The sequence below is a fragment of the Heteronotia binoei genome, chromosome 5 (assembly GCF_032191835.1).
Source record: "Heteronotia binoei isolate CCM8104 ecotype False Entrance Well chromosome 5, APGP_CSIRO_Hbin_v1, whole genome shotgun sequence".
In the NCBI taxonomy this organism is placed as follows: domain Eukaryota; kingdom Metazoa; phylum Chordata; class Lepidosauria; order Squamata; family Gekkonidae; genus Heteronotia; species Heteronotia binoei.
The window spans coordinates 132,299,359-132,323,508 of NC_083227.1; the positions used below are offsets into that span (position 1 = coordinate 132,299,359).

Below are 24,150 nucleotides of genomic sequence, written 5' to 3' on the forward strand. Positions count from 1 at the left end.
TTCTTCTCTTTTGGGGAGGAAGGGAGGGGGAAGAAAAAAGAGTCCCATTGTACTTTCAAGATCAACATTTTATTCCAGGAATAAGCTTTTGTGTGCAAGCACACTTCTTTGGAGGGAGGGTGAGTGGTGGATGGATGGTTTCTTCTGACAAGCACAAGCTCTCTCTGGCCAGGATAGGGTGATTAATCAAATATAATAAATAATAATAAATATGTGCATTGAGGAAATTATTCTGAAAAGGTGTGGTTTTTAAAATAGAAGACTGGATTTCTCTGTTTCTATCTGGATTTATATTCTTTCAAAAAGTCTCTGATCAGGAATCTGAACACTTGGATTGGTCTTTATATCTTGGAGAATGGAGTGATTTCAGACCAAATGATAATAGTAGACATTGGTAATGAGACAGGAAAACTAGCTCTCAATTCAGTCCAGGAGGATCCATTGTCTTGAGCTTCATTATCAATTGCGATTCAGGAGTCTCTCTTTCTAAGCTCCCTTAGAAATTCCTTTGTAAGAGCACTGCTACTCTTAAGTCAGCAGCTGAATGCTGTGGTTTCTTAGGTCAGCAACTGAATGTTGTGGTTTCTAATATCAGACTTATGTCCATTTATTCTTTACATCCTCCAGAATGGAACTGAGACCTAGGTTTTCTGTCTTGTTACCAATGCTGGTATCTCCAAGCCTACTACCCCTCTGCATATCACACCTAATCCATTCAAGCCTGCCATTGTCATTCATCTGCTATTGCCATTTGACTTCTGAAATCACCTTTATGAGATTTACAAACCTTGAGATTTACAAACACCAGCACAACTTTAACAGAAAGGGAGAAGGCATTTCCATCCACCAGTCTTGGTATCCAGCTCTGCAAAACACCCTACAGACTATAAATTGCAGAAAGTCACAGAACAACCAGCACATTTCACAGAACAATCAGCACAGTCAACAACCATCTTCCTTTTCTTCACACCCCTTCCAACCCTCCCAGCAATTAACACAGAACAATGGTCACATTCAACAGCCAGTTTCCTTATCACTACCCTTCCAGGAAGCCCCACCAAACAATGGGCACATCCACAAACCTATTGCCCTTTCACCACACCCCCTCCAGTCTAGAAATAGCAGCTCTCCAGCAGCCCTGGCCTCACTCAATGCACAGCAGCCAAGAAGGTCTGAGCGCCTGCTCCGGCTGCAACGCCACTGAGGATGTTCTCCGCAGCTGAGAACGAAACGTCTGGAAGAAAAACTTTCTCCAGTAGAACACGGCACTTGAGCCCGAAAGATTCTACAAACCCTAATGATGTTACCAGCCGTGAAAACCTGAAATCTTTGATAACACCTTTATGAAGTTTATATCTCTGGTAACTTATGTTCCATTTATGGCATGCATGACCTGGCCCAACAAAGTGACATTTATGTCAGATCCAGCCTTTGGAACAAATGAGTTTGACACCTCTGAGGGGATTTTTTTTTTCCTTAGGCACATCTATTATGGAAAGACTATAATTTAATTTTAAAAAATAGCCTAGGATTTTCAGACTGCTGAATCACTCTTCTTTTCCTGTAGCATCTAGCTCTTCTTATCTCCTAATTTAGAAGCCAGTGTTAAGTATAGCATAAAAAAGTCAGCAAAAGTTGATCAACAAGAAAAAGCATTTTAATTCCCAAACCTCAAACAACAGGATTGCCATCAAATTTCATCTATAAACTGAACTTGTTTGGCAGCCAAACTTTGGGTGCTTTTTGTCCCACAGCCCAAACAGCAGTCATAATTTCATTCCTCAATTTAAAAGAGCCCACTCAGACCATGAAAGTTCTAGTCAAGCCATGAATGCATGAAATTCTTTTCCAACCCTTATTCTTCTAACTATATGCAAATCCTATTAAGTGCATCAAGCGTAAGGAAGTTATATAACCCTGTTCCAAAATTCATCTGTTCAAGTGTTCACTGGAATGGACTGCTGGGAAGTTATAATGGCAATGTTTCAGCATCTTCATTGACTTCCAATTTGCTCACAGGCCCAATTCTAAGTGCTGATTTTAACCTTTCACGGTTCTGAGCAGTTTGATCTAGGACCCATCAAAGATAGCATTTTCCTTTTGATTATGTCATCAAAGTACAACACATTTTCAGTAATACTATAAATCCATGTACAGGGAGATGAAAAATAAAAAGAGAAAATAAAAGGTATAATTTGCTATAAAGCTTTATGCTTCAACAGGCTTACCTTTTCATATCTGAATCTATTTGTTCATCAGGGCTTTCAGATGTCTGCTCCCCACCCTGTGGGCACAAAACAGGGCCTTCTTAGACCAGTACCAGAGTTGCTGCCTCCATAATTCTTCCCTGTCATGGCTCACCTTAAGATGACAGGTTTCATTTCCGTTTGGAGGGCATTTTATATATTTTCCTATGTTTTACTGGAAGCTGTGATTTTTATCTGAACATGAGGTACATTCCTGATCTTGGCTTTACAAAGGCAGGATATACATATTTCATATGCAAGCAAACATGTATGCTGCCTCTCGATGAATGTAAGACTTACTTAGAATTGGTAAGCCTTTGCCAATTGTTGACTGTTTCGGAGACTTGGGAAGACTTCCATAGAAATGGGAAAAGTACAAAGTAAAGCAGCTCATCACTTCATCAGCAGACAGGTTTAGCTGTCTTAGGTTTGGTTGATTGCTTAATTATGTGAGCCCCTGAATTTAATTAACTCATCAAAGGTAATTTGGAAAGATCTCTTGAGGCTGAGAGAGCTTATATTGTGACTACCATTTGTATTTGCTAGACTGGGACCATTTATCATGGTTTTGTCATTGTATTGCCTGCAATCTTGTTTGAATGTCATTGTGTTTACTCAGTCTCTGCTAGGAGGCTATTTGCTACAGTGCACAGAAATGATTTGCTGCTGAAGGAGCACCTAGGAGCAGGTCACTGTGTGCTTGCTGGCAGGGCGCGTCACTTCTGACTGACTAGATGGATCTAGTGCAGGATGTCAAATTGTCCAGTTTCTTATTTTTGTTTTCAAAACTCTTTTGCTTTTCCCAAAGGGCTACTTACCTCACAAGTGCAGGGATTCCTCTTGACTTCATATCTCAGTGTTTCTCTAGAATGCTACAATTTATTTGCTTATATATCCTACAGTAATAAGAATGCTATTCTAAAAAAAAAAAAAAGCATTCTGATAAACATTTCTGAGTTTTTGAAGCACAGAAGAAAATATACTTGTAGAGCAGAAATGAACCTAATATTTCAGAGGTTCCGCATGTTTACTGTTCTATGATCTGTAATTTTGCAGCTTGTGAAGGAACTGGTCTGCTCTCCCTACCCACTCTTAGGCATTGCCAACTCCTGGAGGAGCTTTCCTCTTTCTTCCACTGGGGTAATTTACTGCCACCACCTGCCCATTTGGGGAATTACCGGCTAGGAGCGACAACAGGGTTCTTAGCTTCCATCCACACCCAGAAGCCCTGCCTCTATGTCTCCCGTTCCTCAGAATCTGGTTACCACAGGGACAGAGTACCGCTTTGAGGCTCCCCTAGAGAAATAGCCATGTTCCCATAGACTGCCTTCCCCCCACTCCCCTTTTATTTATTTATATTTATTTATTACATTCAATTTATATCCTGCCCTCTTCGCAAGTGGACTCAGGGCGGCTCACAACATCATACAATACAATCAGTCCAATAAAACATATAAAACCATAATTTACTTATTTCAGTTTTAAAACCATTCTATGGCGCTGCTTCAGTACAATATAAGCGATATTGAATTCTCGACTGTGATCAAGGCGGCTAGTCAGTAGCTGATGGTCAACCGTATCAAAAGCGGCTGACAGATAGCATGTCCAAGGTGGTGGGGGATCTATGTGGTACAGAGACTTCTGACCATCTTCAAAAGTTAAAAAGGGTTAATTAAAAAAATATTTACAAGCATATTTAAGTACAGCAGTGGGTTGAGTGAATGAACTCCAAAGAAAATTGGTTGATAATTTTCTTCTCTAGACATGCCCTATCCAGGCCTTGAATTCAGCAGGAGCTCATAGGAGCACAGCTCCTGAACCTTTCTGACACCCCCCTCCTTCTCCTCCCCACCTACCTGCCTTCTCCATTGAATAGTAGGTGCAGCTGCATAACAATCTCTGGATGAGCTCTACCACTTATGTTTTTACAAAATGACCCCTGGCCCTATCTGATGGTAAAACAGAGTAGGCATGCATACTTTTAAAGAGCTGCTAGTTTGAATCGATATTCCATTACTTGGTAGCTCTGAACTGCTGCTGGGGAGACCACATGGTCCAAGGAAAAATGGCTGTCATGAAAAACAGCCTGGCCTGGCATTCTGCTCCATTTCAAGAGCCACAACAACAACATGGGATCCCACTCCCACCTCTCTTTCTGTCAATCAGTCCTTCCTTCCTTCCTTCCTTCCTTCCTTCCTTCCTTCCTTCCTTCCTTCCTTCCTTCCTTCCTTCCTTCCTTCCTTCCTTCCTTCCTTCCTTCCTTCCTTCCTTCCTTGCCATTGGTAATCTGAGTAGACCTGGGGAGGGAGGGAGAAGCTTGAAATGCCCTGCCATTTCATTTTTTCCCAGGCTGTGTGCATTTTATATTTTTAGTTTTCTGCTGTGTGATCTTTGTGCTTTTTCTTGATGTTTTATTTTTAAAATTGCATTGCAAAATCCCACTATTCTCCTACCTTTTCTAAACAAAATATTACAAGAGTTTGAGCATGCTTGTACATCATTTCCTTTTGGCTCCACCTCCACATTCTAGTGAGTCATGAAGGAGAAGTGTAAAGATAACTGGGCCATGGGGAAAAAAATCTGGGAAACCCTGCTGCATGCTAAAGGCAAAGGGTCTCATAGGAAATATAGCCTTGGTCTAGGAATGTCACCTTTAAAAAGGTATTATTTGGATTTCAGAAACAGCTCCACACTGATATTCTAGAGTATTTGAGTCCCCCACCCCATACCATTCTGGAATTGTGATTTGGGGAGATTTTTTCTGGGGAACTTGTTTTTCAGCCAAATGGCACCAAAATAGCAGGGAACCTAGTCCCAGAGCCGGTGCGTCCATTAGGCAACATTCGGCAGCTGCCTAGGGTGCCAGCTCTTCAGGGGTCCGCCACCGCCTCCGCACAGCCAAAGATACTCCCCGCCAGCGCTCCGTGTGGCCCTCCCACCTCCTGCTTCAATTGCCACAACAGACATCCTGTGAGGTAGGTGGGGATGAGAGAGCTCTGAGAGAACTTCTCTTTTTTATATTTGGAAATAATTTTTATTTAAATTTATACAGAACAGCTCTGAGAGAGCTGTGACTGACCCAAGGCCACCCAACTGGCTGCATATGGAGGAATGGGGAACCAAATCCCCATTCTTCAGATTAGAGTCTGCCACTCTTAACCACTACACCAAGCTGGCTTTGACACCACACAACTACAACCCTTCCCACAGACAAAAACAAACAATGCAGAAGAACATTTATTTTATTTTATTTTATTTTATTGGATTTATATCCTGCCCTCCCGCCGAAGCAGGCTCAGGGTGATTCACAACAGTAAAAGCATGTACAGATATTGAACATTAACTAATTAAAACCTTAAACAATACAACAATTAAAACATTTTAAAAACAATTTGGTGCTAATAATACAGTCCAATAATTTCAGTTTCAGTCTTCCTGAGTATCCTCATATGTGGCTATCAATTAAAAGCAAGTTGAAATAAAGCTGTCTTGCAAGCCTTGCGGAACTGAACAAGATCCTGCAAGGCTCTTGCTTCTTCTGGCAGTTGGTTCCACCAATAGGGGGCTGCCATAGAGAAGGCCCAGGGATCGATAACAGGTTCCATGTTCCTGATTTGAGTACCCTCTGGGGAACATATGGGAAGAGACGGTTCCTGAGATAGACAGGTCCTTGGCCATATAGGGCTTTAAAGGTAATAACTAGCACCTTGTAGCAAATCTGGTACAGTATCGGCAGCCAGTGCAGTTCCTGCAGCCCAGGCTGTATGTGCTCCCGCATGGAGAGCCCCAATAACAGCCTAGCTGCTTCACTCTGCACCAGCTGCAGTCTCCGGATTTGAGACAAGGGCAGCCCCTTATAGAGGGTGTTACAGTAGTCCAATCTTGAGGTGATAGTAGCATAGACCACAGTTGCCAGGTCACCATGGTTGAGGAAAAGGACCAACTGCCTTGCCCGCCTAAGATGGAAAAAGGTGGATTTGGCAGTGGCTATCTGGGGCTCCATTGTCAATGAAGATTAATTAAGTGGGTGTCTCTGGGATGACTGTCCTCCGATCACCACCCTTTGTCCCCGACCATAGAGAAAAGAGGAAAGCTATTGCAAGGACAACCCCTGAATCCCTGCGTCGGCAAGGTGGTGAATCAGCAACTGATGGTCAACTGTGTCGAAACTGTCTCCACCCCATGACCTGGGAGAAAGCTGGACTGATGGGGGTCCAGGATGGATGCGTCCTCCAGAAAACTCTGTAACTGTAGCTCTACTGCCCTCTCAATAATTTTGCCCAAAAAGGGCAAATTTGAGACCGGCCGTTAGTGTGCCAATTCGGCTGGATCTAGTGATGGTTTTGTCAGGAGAGGGCGGACCACTGCCTCTTTGAGGGGCCCTGGAAAAAGCCCCTATTTACGATATCCCGTCTAGGATATCATTGCTCCAACTGGCAAGTTTTAATCAGCCAGGATGGGCAAGGGTCCAGGTCACATGTTATTCTGTCGACTTCCTCCATGCTGAGTGTTGCAAAACGATCCAAAGCTGATCCGGAAAAGACGTACGGAGCCTCAAGGTCCCTTACTGTTTCAACAGTGGCAGGGAGGTCATTGCGGAGTAATGAGATGTTATCTGCGAAAAAAGTTGCAAAAGCCTCACAGCCTATATCCAATTCCCTACAGTTTGGTCTGCCTTTTGGCAGAGTTGTAAGATTCCAAATAATACTAAATAATTGTGCTGGGCGCGAATTGTGCTGTGGCTTTTGCTGTCATCTCATAGGACCTCATAAACTCTCTATAAGATGTTCTGGTCGCTTCATTTCGAGTATGCCGCCACCACCTCTCTAGTTGTCTGAGCCATCATTTCATCAGCTGCAGCTCCAGGTTATACCATGGGGCCAGCTTAGCACGAGGACACAGAGGGCGCCGTGGAGCGATCTCATTGATGGCCATGGTGAGCCGGTCTTGCCAGATCTCAACCAGGTTTTAAAAAAACATGAAATAATACTTTACCAAAAAAGGACAGTCCTGGCACAGAACAAGAAGATTATCTTCCTAAACACACAACAGCAGGCAGCAGAATTAATCCAAGTCAGAGACAGACCAGAGCAGCCAGAGGGACACCAGCTCCTTAAACAATCTTACCCGAAATGGAGTCAAACTTCAGCCATACTACTTTTTACTCTCTTTGTCCATGCTTAGGAACCTATGGGCTATGAGAGAATTGTCATGATTGGGTAGAGAATTCTAGTAATCTCATTTGCCTAGGTGATACTGCCTTCCCCCTCTAGCTTGTTGATCAGGAAACATCTAAAAGGGAGGAAAAAATAGGACTGGGATCCTTAATGTCCCAGCCCCAGATATTCTTAAACATTCCTGAATACTTCTGAAACATTCAGGATCTCTGGATATTGATATTCTTGAGAATCTCAAATATCATCTGGACATAAGAATATACTCAGAAAATACCAATATGGTATTTTGGGAGTATATATATTTGGCCCAGAAATATCTGAACATACATCTTTACCGTTGTCTGAATGTATTAATCATAGGGTGGGATCAGCCAAGCCAATTGCCATGGTGGTCTCTCCACTTTTAAAAAAGTTGCTCCAGTTAGAGATGCCCTGCTGCAATCAGATGATGCCCACCCAGCAGCTGACACAGGCATGGCCTGCACACACACACTGAGAGGAGCATTCACATCGTTCCTGCATGTGCACAGTGCATCCATGGTGCACGTGGGCCGATTAAATGGCCACCATGGAGATGTGGCAAGGACTTCCCGGTGGCTCTTTTATGTATGTGGGAGTTATCTTACCATGAGGTAAGGATGAGGGGGCCACAGGGAGCAGATATGTGCATATGATTGTGCACATTCAAACCAGGGGGGGGCGGGGCTATGGCAAGTCAAAAAGCCCATCTGATGGCATCCATAGTTTGGAGCAACTGGAAAGAATGGCTTTAGTTTGTTTTCCATTGTCCTCCCATTCCTTGTCCACTTCATTTCAGATCACCAGAGTATTGTGCAATAAAGTAGTGGCTCACAGGATCAATCCATTAATTTGTCAGGTGCACTTTAAATAGTTTCAGTCCTTTGTCTCAGACAGTTCTTAGTCAGATACGTTTCACTCCTTAAAATGGTGCTGGTTGTCAGAGATGCTGTAGACATCAGGTTCTACAGAAGTTTGCTTTATTCTTTTTTTCCTAAAATGAATATTTTTGAATTAAGGCAATCTGTCATTTCATATCACGAAGGTGACTTTGTCAGAATTTTAGGCTCAGTTCACAATAAATGATAAAATAATAAAAATAGCTCTTGAGTTATACCACTTCCAGTTGCAGGTTAAATGCTTCTGCACATTCTACCATTCACCTGGTCTTCTCCTACTGCCCTAGTTTTGTATGCAGTGATTTTTAAAAGAAGTATATGCATTCCTTCATTTGCATTTGGTCATGTAGTTCTTTCACCTGCAGTCTTATGTGTTACAAGCCAGGAACAGATGAACTAAGCTACATTGTTCCTCTCTTAAATACTATGTATTTATTTATTCATTTTCTTATTTATTCTCTGCTGCCTTTCTTCCCAAATAGGGTACCCAATGCATCAAAACTTCAAAACGTTACAACATCAAGACATTAAACAGCATTTAAAATATAAATGTATATAAAATATTTAAACAATTCAATAAAACATATAAACAGGCTGAATATAGACAGCCTATTTGGGCTGACACAGGAACTTCCCACAGCCAGATTTAAATTGTGCATTCGAATGTGCACATCTCGGTCCTGCCTCACTCTCGCCCTTTTGTCATCCTCTGGTGCCTCTATGTTGCCTTAAAATGCTACCACTTACTAAGTGGTAGCAAATATCTGAAGCGCTTCCCTGTCACTTTTCCTGGCCCTCTGAACGGCAGGGGAGCACCAGTGAAGCACCTCCCATGTGCTTGCGTGGTCTGACCACTCCTCCAGAATGCACACAGCCCATCCCTCTTCCGGCAGCAGGGTGTGAGCTATCTGACTGCCCCAGAGCATCTCGAACTGTGCCAGCTTTTATTCTGAGTCAGGAGGCTGCCACCCCATACTGCCCATCTGTACCCAGCCTTTAACACACAAAACAACACAGCTAGGGAGAAGGGCCCATAACAATTAGTGAAGGAATACCAAACAGAAATTTTTAAAAGTCTTCATCTGCTGGCAGAAGACTACAAAGGGAGACAGAAAAACCACCCTGGAGTGGGAGTTCCAAAGTTTGGGTATCATGAATGGGAAGGTCATTCCATACTAGCTTCAGATGGTGGAGGCACTTAAAGCAGGGCACCCAAAGATGATTGATGTTAATCTGTAGGCTCATATGGGAGTAGGTGTGCTATCTTCAAGTCATATAGGGCTTTAAAGGTCAAAAAGAGCACCTTTGCTTGGTCCCAGAAACAAACTGGGAGATGGAAAAAAGTGTGGTGATATGGTTCCTGTGAATATTCAAGTCAGTATTCTCCAGCTAGTATTCTGGCCGCAGCATTCAGTACCAACTGTAGCTTTTGGGCAGTCTTCAAAGGTAACTCCCTGCAGAGCACATTGTAGTAATCTAATCCAGATGTTACCAGAACAAACAGCACAGAGGTAGGATCTTTCCCTCCCAGGAAAAACCAAAACTGGTGAAATAATAATAATAATAGATTTTATTTGTATCCCGCCCTCCCCGCCTAGGCGGCTCAGGGCGGCTAACAACATTTTATACATTTACATTAATAGATAAAAACTTTAAATTTAACAATTAAAAGATTAAACATATAAAAACCAGTTAGTAGATTTATAATACATGATTTAAGTTAAATTAAATTTATCTGGCAGCAATAGTGATATTCTGACGCTGGTTCTGCCAGTTTAAATAGTTCCATAGTAATGCAGATGGCGGATCCTTTATTCACAGCAATTCAGCAGTCGATGTCGATGTGCGCTTGTTTAAAAAGGACGGTCTTGCAGGCCCTGCGGAACTAGTCAAGGCTCCGCAGGGCCCGCACTTCCTCCGGAAGTTGATTCCACAGTGCAGGGGCCACAGCTGAAAAGGCCCGAGCTCTGGTGTTTTGGAGCTTGACCTCTCTCGGCCCAGGGATAGTCATTTTATTTTTTCCAACTGACCTCAGTGCCCTCTGGGGTTCATGTGGGGAGAGACGGTCCCTTAGGTAGGCTGGTCCTCGGCCATATAAGGCTTTAAAGGTAATGACCAACACTTTGTACTGGACTCGGTATGTAATTGGCAGCCAGTGCAGTCCGCGCAGCCCTGGCTGTATGTGCTCCCATTTCGGGAGCCCTAACAGTAGCCTGGCCGACGCGTTCTGCACCAGCTGCAACTTCCGGGTCCGGCACAAAGGTAGCCCCAAGTAGAGGGCATTACAGTAGTCCAATCTTGAGGTGACCGTTGCATGGATCACTGTTGCGAGGTCGCGACGCTCCAGGAAGGGGGCCAACTGCCTTGCCCGCTTCAGATGGAAGAATGCTGACTTGGCAGTGGCTGCTATCTGGGCCTCCATTGATAATGAAGGCTCCAGTACAACACCCAAACTCTTTACCTGGCGCGCTGGTTTCAATAATGCGCCATCGAAGGTTGGGAGAGCTATTTCCCCTCCTAGGGCACCGCGACCCACACAAAGGACCTCTGTCTTCGCTGGGTTCAGCTTCAGCCCACTCAATCTGAGCCACGTCGCTACAGCCTGCACCCCTGAAATGCACCCCTGATCACCACTGCTACCTGTTTATCTAACAGGAGGTCTAGGTCCAAGCTACAAACCTACTTCTTTAGGAGTGCAACTCCATCCAGAACAGGAGATATTCCAATTCCTGGGTTAAGCCTTCCCCCCTATCAGTAGCATATCCATTCTGTCAGGATCAGGTTTCTGTTCTTCAGCCCTCATCCATTCCAAAACTACCTCCAGACACCTGTTCACAGTTTCCAGAGCCTTCATGGGATTCTGCTGAAAGCACAAGATACATATATTAAGCAGAGTAATATGTGCCTTTCTATAAATGGTAATATAACTATAAATGGTAACTATAAATGGTAATATGCATATTTAGATATGTATTTTGTGGTCTGATTTTAATACCATTTTAGGGTTGTCACTTCAAAAAAAGAGAACTCCATTTTTAATAGCTGTATGTCTAGCAGTTCAGTGTATGAAGTTTTGCATCATATGAAGTGGTGATAGAATAACAAGGGGAATTTTTTATTGTAAAATTCTGTTTGTCATATTTCTGTTAAAGTCACAGCAGCCCAGCCAGGAAAAAAAAAAAAAACAGTTGGCAGAAAGTTCATTCATACATTGCCCATAACAATCCTGGCCTTTTCAAATTTATAATTAGCAGTATGTTTCAACATAGGCCTTTAATAGTTAGACAAAAAGTTATATCATGTCATGGTACAATGCTAAAACAACATTTGTTTCTCTCTATTCCATTAGAATGATTATAGGAAGTTATCTATGCAATGCAAGGACTTTGTGGTGGGTGTGCTGGATCTCTGCAGGGACACTGAAGAAGTAGAGGCAATTTTGAATGGAGATGTGAATATTCAAGCATGGCCCGAGCATCACCGCCCAAGTTTGAGCAGAATCAAGCTGGCCATTAAATATGAGGTCAAAAAGGTAAGGGTCTTTTTTCTGTTTTGTCCTGTTTTTTTTTTCTAAAAAGGATATAAATTGATACCCACAGAAATCAGCTAGGCTTTTTCAAAGCTCTCAGGTCCACTTTGCTTTGTGTGGTGTGCTCAGTGGCAGAGCACAAGCTATGCATGCGAAGACTTTGGAATTCACCTCCCGCTGAAAAAGATCTTCCATGGCAGAGTTGGAAGAAGCTGTTCCCTAAAACCCTGGAGCTTTTCCTAGTCACAATGAGACAGGAGCAGGTCAGATAGTGTAAGGCAGCTTCTTGTGTTCTTCAAGCATCTGCTCTATGGACTTCAGATCAGCGCATATAAACTCAAATTAAAATGGCATCAGTAACTAATGTCAGGTGGTAAGAGCAGAGAAGCAGATTGTAGGAGTGCCTCTGAGCGCTGCATTACGGACCTAGAAAGGCCAGATCAGAATCAGATGTCCATAGCAGGAAAAGTCTATATTTATGGAATTGCCATTATTGTCTTTTCACTCCTAACTACACATTATGTTTGGGTTGAGGCTGGGCTCTCCACTCCGGCTTCCAGTCAGACATCAACTGAGACTTCCCTGCTGTGAAGTCAGCTCCCAAGTGCATAAGGGGCCTGAGGACAGTGGCATGTGGGGAGAAAGTTCCTCAGACCAAAAACAGTTCTGGGGTCACTATTTGCTCAACTATGAGCTGCGCTTGTACTGATGGGATAGACATAGGTTTCCCCAGTGGGGACTGATGATTAATGAGGTAGATTACGCACTTGAAACACTTCAGCTCCATTGATGGTCCTACCAGATTTTAACTAAGGTACTGTACATTAAAGAGTTGCCTAAAACAAGAAAAATGGTCTCAGAACATAAGAAACATATGACTGCACATTTCTCCTGGGTTTAGCATGTAACATTTCAATGATATGTAAATTTTCATATTCGTGGATAATGCTATGTATGAGTGCCTTTGTTTCTTGACTGGAATCCTTTCTTGCTAGATATCACCAGTTTTGCTATAGAGTTTATCTAGTTGTAACATGATCAATTTAAGCAACAAAATACCTTTCAGGTCCTTGGAAAACAAAATGGCCACTAAGCATGCAGAAGTTTCCCATTTCTGATTTTAGCCAAGACTTCACAAATAATTATTTGTCTGACAGTGAAGACCTCTAATGTGAGCCAAGAGAAAAAGAGAGAGGGAAAACTGCAAATAAAAGTGTCTCAGAAAAAGGAAAATAATAGACCATTAAGGGCAAGGAAAATTACTTTCCTTTAGTGGCACATGTTAAGCTTTTTTGTATTTTGGGCATGTGTTTATGCAAATAGATCATTTTTTTCTGGGTTCAGATTAATGATTTGTACAATGTACTGTGATGGAAATTGGGCTATAAGAGGGCTGTAGGAGCATTCCAAATTTTGTAGCTAACATCTGTTCTGTCCTTTCCCTCCAACTCCCAGCACCTGCTTAGTTCTGCCTCTCAACAGCTGTGGCCAGAGACATCTCATCCTGTTATCAAAGCAATTAGTTCAGACTGTAGTACTGCATGACCCTCCATCTGAGCTCTGAGATCTTGATGTTATCCATGGTTTCTGTTGCTGGATAGAGGGGCTGTTATTTTCTCTACAAGGAATGGAAAATGGAATGTGGGAAACTGGGGATGGGATCACAAGTGCTAACGTCGAAGTGTAATATTTGCAAAATTAGCATGGCTCAGCTTTCTGTGGAAAGTTTCAGCTTTCCTAATGCTTTGAAGTTTCCTTGGCAGGCAATTCCTTTGTATGCATTCAAAGAAAAAAAATAGCTTTGCTCATGAAACCTAGGTGGGTCCCCCCCCCCACTGGAAATTTTTGCTCTGTGAGAATATGGGGAATTTTTCCTGTGTTTGACTTGGAATACCTGAAAGAAATCGAGATGCCAGCCTCCAGGTAGGACTGGAGATCCCATGGAATTACAACTCATCTCCAGACTACAGATATCAATTCCCCTAGAGAAAAATGATGCCCTGGAGTGTGGCCTTTGTGGCACTGGACATCACTGAGGTCCCTGTCCTCCCAAGGCTCCATCCCCAAATCTCCAAGAGATTCTCAACGTGGATCAGGCAGCCCTATCCCTTCTCCCCCAGCAGTGGCCAGGTGGGGCTTGGCAACCCTAGAAAGGAGGAGATGTATAGTAGAATTTTGCATTTGTTCATTTTGGGGGTTGTTCTGTGCTATTTGAAAGTCTGAACAGCCAAGCAAAGTAGTGTGTCTATTCCTCTCACCAAATATTTCAGACTGGCACCTTGAGTAATCCGACTACACACTTTGTAAATCCCACACACTAAAGGAATGCAGTGAGAGACAGTGAGTGGGCAGTGGGTTGAGAAAGGGTGAGGAAGGATTTAGGCATAATAATCTTCTTAGCCATCAAAGCAAAAATAGTTTTGTCTGGTAAGAGAAGGCAAGACAGAAATCCTTCAAACTCATTTTGATCCACCCCTCACTAAAACATGTATATGTACAACAAAATGCTAGCAGAAGGTTCGGCCCCTCCCAGCCAAGCCGGCTCGCGGCGCTCGAGCTGGGGGCCGCTTTTGCCTCCCCGGAAGGAGGGAGGAGCTGCATCACCCGATATACGGGTGTTTAGTTCGGGCGGGAGTCGGGGCTATATAAGCCCCGGCTCCCCGCCCCTTCTCATGCAGTCTCCTTTGGCTCTCTGTGTGAGAGCCGCGTGCTGGTCGCAGCGAGGTCACGGCCTTCATCGGAGGACCGGCACGACGGAGACTGCTGCTTCGGGACGCGTGCGGCGCTTGCGAGGCTGAGTCGTTTGTTGTTTTTGTTGTTTCACGCGCAGCGTGGGTGGTACTCGGCCGGGAGGGCTGAGCGCGTGAAGCCAGCGCGGTGTCCCCGGGCTTTCGCTAGCCCCTTGGTGACGGCGTGTAGAGTCTTTCCTTCCTTCCCCCTCGGTGAGGGGGAAGTGCGCAGCGGCTCCCGTTCGGGGCAGTTCTCAAGCGGCTGGCCAGTGGATGGTTTTTCCTTGCCTCATAGTAGGCGTTGTTGGTGCGGCCCGTAGCGGCCTGGCCCGTAGCCGGCCCCTTGGAGCTAGCTGCTCTCCCCCCCCTCCCATATATTGGGGGGAGTTTTAGCGCAGGCCCGCAGGGAGCAGTCATTTGCCTACCATATTTTGTAGAGAATAAATCCTGCTGAACTGAATTGGACTTACTTCTGAGTAAACATAATAGGGATTTGTTTTAAGGCTGCAGTCCTTGACTAGCAATGCACTATTAGATTTTTCCTTTGTGTGGGAGCCCACAGTGCTAGATTTCAGTGCGGGACTATAGTGCTACATTAACAGTGTGGTCCTAAACATATGACCATTCATCTCAATGAAGCTGCCTTGTCCTGAATCAGACTACTGGTCAGTGTTGTCTGCTCTGACTGATAGTGGCTCTTCAAGGTCTCAGAGCCCACTGGAGCCACCTTATTCCAGGCTGCTTTTTCAATCTTTTTTTTTTTTTCCTGACTATGCAGCAAGCTGGTTTCTTCTGCCAAAGATGATCAGTCAGGTCGGGCCCTCAGGGTCCTCCTGATGTCATTGTGATTCAACTGGGGAAGAATGATCTGCCCAAATGAAAGGCCGTCAGCCTTGTCCTGTAGCCTGTTTTATTCCACACATCTCTCATGTTTACTTTGTATGTGTTCCTTTTCTTTTATCTTCATGGTGCCCTCCTCTACACTTAGAACTGCAAATATATGAGGAACTTCAAGCTGTACATAAATGGCACAGTCCACAGGGGAAAGGGTGGGCCATTGACCCTGAATCATCGCTGGAACCGGACCAGGAGGAGGATCCAGAGGAGGGCCCATCGGTTGCGGCAATGGGCGGCGGCACATCGGGTAGTGGTGTGCAGCAGGCCCCTGGAGGGGCTGGAGTTTTCCCGAGTGACGGTGGTAAGCCCCCTCTTCCGCCAGTTCAAGGGTGGCCGTGGGGTCCTATTCAAATGACTCCCCCCTCCGCCGGTGTCAGGAGGGGTGGCATGGGGCGCTGAGCAAGTTGAAGTTGTTGGCAGTTAGGTCCTGGCCAGACGTGGGCTTGGGGTTTTCAGGGAGCTAGCCCGCTTGCCAGTCCAGTTTTCTCCCCGGTGGGCCAACAGGCATGCGCTGTTGCGCCGCCTGCTGTCCCGGCCTCCTCGTCCCCCCCTCCGGCCAATTTTGCCTTGGAGCGGTCATCAGTATGCTCAATTTTAAGGGGCATGGCCGGCGGCCCAGGGTGGCGGGTGGTTTTACCCCCCCCCGAACCCTCATGCTAGCATTCCTAGGGCGTATATGGACTTTGTCGGTGCAGCATGGCTGCAATACGACGTGGCCTTCAGTATGAGGGCTGCCGTCAACCCTGGGATGCCGTGGGGCCAAATAAATCAGCAGCTGCGGCTGTAGTTGATGTCCTCAGCAAAACCAAATGCGGAGACAGATCTGACAGTAGCCATCTAGTGCAGAGGTTGCAGCAACAACGGTTTTCCACAGGGGCCTGCGTTACCGAGGGCCAGCCGGTTCATATCTGGCTGTTAGTTGGGAGTTCGCATCCAAGGGTGTGTGCCCCAGGAAACCCCTGTAAGTTCCGACATGAGTGCCCGCCCTGCAGCGGGGCCCACGCAATTTCTGCCTGTAGCAGATCAAAGCCCAGAGCGGGCGGTAAGCGCCCCGGTGGCGGCGGTGGCGGTCAGCAGCCCTTTGAAAAAGGGGCCCAGCCCCATTCGCCTGACGGCACTCAATATGCTGGGGAGTACATACCCGTGGATGGCAGGCGTTCGATACTCACAGGATGGGTTTACCTGGTGTTTTCGAATTCCTTACCGGGGGCCTAGGGCCCCCCCCTTCTTTTTCTTTCTTTCTTTTTTTTTTTTTTGCTCCTAATCTGCGTTCAGTTGTTGGTTCTCGAGCAGGTGGTCTGGGCAAAACAGCCAAGGAATGTCAGGAAAGCAGGGTCCTTGGGGTTGTGCCCAAGAAGGCAGCAGGGGATTATCGTATTATCCACCACCTGTCTTCCCCAAGGGAACATCGGTGAACGATGCCAGCCCTGAGGGGCTATGCTCAGTGTGCTATACTTCCTTTGACTAGGCGGTCAAAGTAGTTCGGGGTGTAGGGTTGGGGGGCCGAGATGGCGATATGCGTCACCAAGTCAGCATTTCGCCTCTTGCCTGCCCGCCCCAAGGATTTTGAGTTATAGGGCTTTCCTTTGAAGGGAAATTCTATATGGATCGGGCGTTGTTGATGGCTAGTCAGTGGCTGGTCTGGAGCACGTAGTTGGGGCTAAGATGGCCAAAGAGTGCCAGGAAGGCGGGGTCTTAGGACCCCCCTTTGGTACGCCGCCAGGACCCACATTGTGCATATTTCCCCCGGGGTGGGGCTTAATGAAGTGCCTGGGGAATATCGCCTCACTCTTTTCCGTCCTACCCAGAGGGGTGACGGTGAATTATGGAATTGTGTTCGGTATGAAGCACACTTCCTTTGACCTGTCGGTTAAAGCAGCGTGGGGTTTATGATGTTGGTGCAGCAATGGCAATATGCAATTAAGGCACCATTTCGCCTCTTGTCAGTTTATCACAAGGATTTTGAGTTCTGGGGTTTTTCTTTTGTTTTGAGAGCAAATCTTACATGGACCGGGCACCCCATCGGTCTTCCGCGCTGCATTCAAGCGCTTTGGCTCTTTGTTGGACTGGGCATTATAGGACAGGACCGGGTTCAATGACGTGGCGCACTATCGGGGTGCCTACCTTTGTCGGTCCAGCAGGTACAAGGTGATGCGCTGGCTCTTGCATGTTTTTCAGGAGTTGGCCATCAAGTTGGGGTACCTTTAGTGTACGTGAATTCTGAGGGGCCCACTACGGCGTTTACATTCCTTGGGCATTGATCTCTATACCCACCAGCAGGCATTTCGGCTGCGGGTGAAAAAGGTTGCTGATTTAAGGGCCGGTTGGCTGCTCTTAGTGGGCAACGTAAGGTGTCGCCGCTTTAATTACAGTAGGGGGTTGATCACCTTAACTTTGCTTGTAATGTGGTGGCACTTGGCGCGGCCTCCTTGAGGCGTATTTGGGACGCTAGGGGCCGACTGTGTGGACACCGGGTCCAGTAGGGCTCTGCCATTTTTTGGATTTTCCCAAGTCTAGTAGCCGTTTGCCTTTGGTATGAGCTACTCGCCGACTGGTCTTGGGCTAGTCAGGGGCAATAGCATGGCGGTAGTATATGTTACCAACTCCGGGACTTCTAAGTGGTGTGGGCAATGACCCTGGTTAGGTTATTCACATTTCATTACCTCCGGTGGAATATTTGGTTCCTGGTAGGGCATGTACCCGGTGGCTGTAATGGGGCGGCGGACGCTCTATATTGTCAATAGCTGTGGTGCTTTTGGCAGCTCGCCCCGGAAGTGGACTTGCTGCTGGCGCGATTCTCCCCGGACCCTTGGCGATTTGGGAAGTTGAAGCTGGTAGGGACATTCAGCTGGCTTTGGCACCTAGTTCCAGGGGGATTATAGTAGAGCGGCTTTCCTATGCAGGAGTTCCATGGGGCCGCTGGCTGCAGGATTACTGGCCGATTTAGACGGCGCATATTGTGCAATCCTGCGAGTCGCAGTGAGAGAAGTTGGAGTGGAGGACTATTCGGCTTCCGGGCAATTGGTAGCACCGCAGGACGCTGTCCCCCTTTCGGATCGGCTGCTTCATGCGGCCTTGTTGATGGCTTGTTTTGGGTGCTATGTATTAGCTTGTTAGCAGTCCAGTCTAATGACTGACACTGCGGGATGGGCGCCCCAGGTCGGGATTCAACATTGGTTGGCCTGCGGAGGGAGGCAACCTGTTGAACCAGGCGCGCCCGCTGGTTGCCTAGGGGGCATTTTTAGTGGGCGAGGGTTTTTATCGCCTCTTGGTCATGATTTGTTCTGACAATTTTTCTGTTTTTCAGGTGCTGTGGCTCGTAGTGAGTGGCAGCGTGTCCTCATCTGCGCGCACAGCAGGGCGTCCAGGCGGCTCTTTGGGCCAGGCGGTCTTCAACAGGCACCCAGCTGGGCCTCAGCGTCGGGGCAGTTGGGGAATGGCTGGGTCGCGAGGGGCCGGTGTGGCCGTAGTGCGGAGTGAGGCAGGGCACCTTCTCCGCTCATCTGGGTCTTTCACTTGGGCGTTCAGGGGAACACCTATGGCCCAGCACCATGTGTGCAGGTGGTATGTATGAACCGCAGATGGGCTACACGGCTCAGTGTGGGGACTACAGATCACTGGACAGCCTCACCTGAGCGTATCTTTCCATAGGGGATTGACGCTAGCGCAGGTGGTGAATGGCTTGGGGCCTGGCCGCTCAGCAACAACCCGAATCTGGCGGGCTTGTGCTGGGGGCAGGGTGGTTCACCCTTTGGACAAGGCGGGGTCCGGGGTTGACCCCAGGGCTTGTCCTTCTTGGCTGGTCCCGGTCGGGGCAGCTAGATCGCCATGCAAGACCGGAGGTGCCCCCCCCTTTTTTCACCTGGGAGGATGGAGCGCGCTAGGCGCAAGGCCGTAGGGCCCGGTAGTCGAACGCGCTAGGCGCAAGGCCAATAAGGCCATTCAGAAAGCTATGGAAGTGGGACTGGGAATCTTCTCCCGCATCCGGCCATACGGGTAGAGCAGGCTGACCTGTATCGGCCGGATGGTGTTCATCTTTCAGAGTTGGGCAACCGGGCCTTTTTAGACGAGATATGGCAGGGGTTGCGGTTGGCTCTGGGCCACCCGGTGGGGCGCTAATGCCTAAGCAGAGGCTTGGCATTGGCGGTGGCTGGAGGTGGTTTGGCCACAGGTTTTCAGGGGAGCACCTATGGCCTAGCACCGTTGGTGCGGTGGTCTGTATGAACCGTAGATGGGCTACACGGCTCAGTGCGGGGAATGCAGATCACAGGGAGCCTCACCTGGGGCGGATCTTTCCATGGGGATTGATGCTGCCCAGGTGGTGTATGGCTGGAGGCCTGGCCGCTCAGCTACAACCCGAATACGGCGGGCTTGTGCTGAGGGCAGGGTGGCTCGCCCTTTGGACAAGGCGGGGTCCGGGGTTGACCCCAGGGCTTGTCTGGTTTAGGTTTTCACCCCTGCCAGTTCTCAGTAATTAAGTTTAATAAAGCGGCCCGGTTTAAAACCCAACATTTGTGTCTGCTTCTTCATTCCGACTGGGGGGGCAAGGTTCGGCCCCTCCCAGCCAAGCCGGCTCGCGGCGCTCGAGCTGGGGGCCGCTTTTGCCTCCCCGGAAGGAGGGAGGAGCTGCATCACCCGATATACGGGTGTTTAGTTCGGGCGGGAGTCGGGGCTATATAAGCCCCGGCTCCCCGCCCCTTCTCATGCAGTCTCCTTTGGCTCTCTACCCGCCCACCCTCCCTTTGGCAGTACAGGCATCTGCTGGTCGCCTTATTAGGGGCCAGGTAGGAATTTTTCCACTTCCACATAATTGGCCCATGTGGGGGTGTTTTTTCGCCTACCTTGTACTGCCTAGTAGTGTTAGGTTTGTTATTGGTATTTGTTATGGTCGCAGGCTGGAGGTGGTTTGGCCACAGGTTTTCAGGGGAGCACCTATGGCCTAGCACCGTTGGTGCGGTGGTCTGTATGAACCGTAGATGGGCTACACGGCTCAGTGCGGGGAATGCAGATCACAGGGAGCCTCACCTGGGGCGGATCTTTCCATGGGGATTGATGCTGCCCAGGTGGTGTATGGCTGGAGGCCTGGCCGCTCAGCTACAACCCGAATACGGCGGGCTTGTGCTGGGGGCAGGGTGGCTCGCCCTTTGGACAAGGCGGGGTCCGGGGTTGACCCCAGGGCTTGTCTGGTTTAGGTTTTCACCCCTGCCAGTTCTCAGTAATTAAGTTTAATAAAGCGGCCCGGTTTAAAACCCAACATTTGTGTCTGCTTCTTCATTCCGACTGGGGGGGCAAAACATATTTATTGACTTTTGATTCCAATGAGAAACCTACTGAATGCTCAAAGACACCACATGGTAAAGAAGTTTTAATTATATGGATATTAGGGACATCTTGTATTGTTCCCTGTATAGTTTAAATCAGAACCACTTTAAAGTTTCACATGCATGTCTAACTCTCAAACCCTAGTGTTGACAAGTCTGGCTTGGGAAATTTCTGGAGATTTTGGACCAGTGCTTGTGGAGGGAGGAGTTTGAGAACAGAAGGAGCTCAGCAGGGATTTGGGGGAGCTCAGCCAGTTTGGTGTAGTGGTTAAGTATGCAGACTCTAATCTGGGAAAATTGGGTTTGATTCCCCACTCCACCATATGCACCTGCTGATTGACCTTGGATCAGTTGTAGTTCTTGGAAGAGCTCTCTCAGCCCCACCTTACCTCACAGGATGTCTCTGTAGTGAGGAGGGGAAGGGAAAGGAAATTGTAAACTGCTCTGAGACTCTCAGTGAAGGGTGGGGTATAAATCCAATCTCATCCTCCTCCTCCTTCCCCTCCTCTTCTTGATATAATCCTGTGATGTCACATACAGGTCAAAGTTTGGTTCCCTAATACTTCTGCTTTCTGTGAGGTAATTTCCTTTAATCAAAATTCAAAATTTAAATTTGTATTTCCTTCCTCATCTCCCTACCTTTTCCTTTAACATTATACCAGTTGTAGGGTTTGGTATTGCATTTTCTTTATGTCATATTAGCCTTTTGATCCTAAATATTTTAATTGGTATAACTGGTTTCTATCTTGACTGCATGAGATGTCAGCCCCAAAGCAAGCTTGCAGGAACAGTCTGCTCCCTGGTGACGCAGCTAATCCTTGCTCTGTCTTCTGTCTTCTTTCGGTCCTGGATACATGTTTTATTATCTTGTACATTAGCTCTTCCACTCAGGGCCATTTGATTTTTTTTTTCTGGTTTGCATGTTTTTTAGCTTGCTAATGAAATTTTTTAAAGATGGCTGGTTGTTCTGCCTAATGAGCAGTGGAAATTCCCCACCAACCAAACTCCATTAGTTTCTAAGCAATACAACATGTATTTATCTAAAATAACTGACAAATCCATAAGAAAGATTTTAAGGTATATTTTTAGGTATTTTTTAGGTATATTTTCAGCTTGGGTAGATTTGAACGCACACCCCTAGTCTCAATTCCAGGAGATTTCCAGACTCCATCTTGAGTTTGGTAACCATACAAAGCACCAATCCGAGCACTGTAGCCTGTTGGAGCCACAAATGCTCCTTATCTTCCTTTGCAGATGAGATGCCCTGTATATAGTGATGTTTCCTCACAGATGATTCAGAACAATTAGGATCTGTATTGGAGCCCTGTATTTGATGTATTGGAGCCCTGTATTTGATTCAATCCAGGAGATATCTTCTGGACTACTACATTGTGTTTCAGTGGCTGTAAGATACTATGGATCGTGGAACAAGATTACACCAAGCTTTCTGGTTTGCATGCTTTTTAGCTCGCTAATGAACTTTTTAAAAAGATGGTTGTTCTGCCTAATGAGAAGTGGAAATTACAGCTGGCTTTAGACAGCAGAGTTCACAGCTCTGAGAGTCTTTTAGCAATGGTAACTGAAAGGAGCAAAATCATTAAGATAAGTAACTTGCACAGCAGTAAACCAACCCAAATGGGTCTTCACTGTGCATAATTAACTGGCACTTTCAAAGTGTAGAGAGTTGCTCTACATCTTACATCTTGCAGTAGAGTACTTTAAAATTTTCTGTCTAACTCAAGATTATAATATTTGATGGCTCTAAACAAAACAATGATATGTTGACCCTCTTCCCACTCAAACACTCGTGGGATGACTACTGAAAGAATGCAACTATTTGCATTGCATAGAGGAGGGCTGCATCTGAAAGGGCGATCTTCTTCTGGAAAATTTTAGCAAAGCTGTAAGGATTGTAAAGTGGATAGAAAAGTGTGGTATCAGCATGTAGTTCATAAGCACTTTAACGAGGTCCTGGATGCATGTTTTATTATTTTGTGCATTGCACTCTGCCACTCAGGGCCATTTGAAAGTTTTTTGCCACCTCAAGCAAAGTACAATTTCCCACCAACCAGACTCCATTAGTTTCTAAACAGTACAACATGTATTTATTTAAAATAGCCGACAAATTTCATAAGAAAGATTCAAGTCCAGTAGTGCCTCAAAGACCAACAGGATTTCTAGAGTATAAGCTTCCGAGAGTCAAAGCTCTCTGTCAAATGTGAAACTGAAACTACAATTTTATGAGATACAATTTGCTCTTAGTTTAATTTCTGCAGCATTAAATATATAATACTTATTAACTTCTTGCAAGAAATCAGAGCTCCATAGCAGATGCATTTTATTGTGTATTATGGTCACTTTGCCACCTCAAAGACTAACATTAGCAGTGCCATCCTAAAAACACTTTTCTGGGAGTAAGCCTCATTGAATTGCTCTCTTACTGTAGCACAGGTAATTGCTAAATGAATAACTTGCTGAATAAGAATGTGACAGTAGAGTTAATTGTATTAATTTGGTTTTAGCAGACATCTGTGACTGCTGTAAACCTTTTGTACTTTTGAGACTTGCACAGAAATGTCATAACCTATGTTTTATATTTCATGTCTTTTTATGCTCGCTGGTCACACTTTTTTTCCACATGTGTAACGCAATCAACAGACTGAACATTCATTTTATGACTCTGATGAAATAGGCTGTTAATTCTTAACGCTGTGCAAAACTTATTTTTGTTTTTCTACAACAGACTAACATAACTACCTTTTTACTATTTGTCTCTGGAGTGGATGTCTTAATTTATGTCAAGTCTCCACAGGGCTTAGCCCAAGAGTTTGTTTCCAAACAACTGAGCTGAATTCTGGATGGGGAAAAAACACCTCAGTTCATACAAAACTGTTTTCCCCTCACCATCACCACATGTTACCATTTAAATGCATACTCTGGGCACAGACTTAGGCAGTTGTGTTTTTTTTTAATGAAAGTATTGAGCTCACAACAATTTTCTCTCTTCCCACTTCTGATATCTTCTAACCACTTAATAACAAGCATGGATTTCTAAAAAGTAAAGTAATCCAAGAAGGGATGGAATCAACAAACAAAAGGATAAGTCTATAAATACTTATAAAACTGGACTTCTTCTTTCTGTCCTTGTGTCATGACCCAGATGGGGTGCCACCTGACACTGCCACCACTCTGGAATTAGGGTCCCTTGGGAAGGCCCAGAGTACTCTCAAGCCCTTCAGATCCTTGCTTTGGCCAAGAAGATAAGCGCATAGACCAGGCAGAGTAACAAAGAACAACAAAAAGGTTTATTTTAAACAGAAAAATCAATAAAGGG

The 24,150-nt window shown here is 45.9% G+C and overlaps 1 protein-coding gene across 1 annotated transcript in view; it reads left to right on the forward strand.

Moving 5' to 3' along the window:
* Positions 1-24,150, forward strand: part of TRPC7 (transient receptor potential cation channel subfamily C member 7) — a 255,159-nt gene that overhangs the window by 83,780 nt on the left and 147,229 nt on the right. The window contains exon 3 of the mRNA XM_060240416.1: positions 11,690-11,872. Coding sequence (XP_060096399.1) covers positions 11,690-11,872 — 183 coding nt within the window. The remainder of the gene's footprint in view (positions 1-11,689; positions 11,873-24,150) is intronic.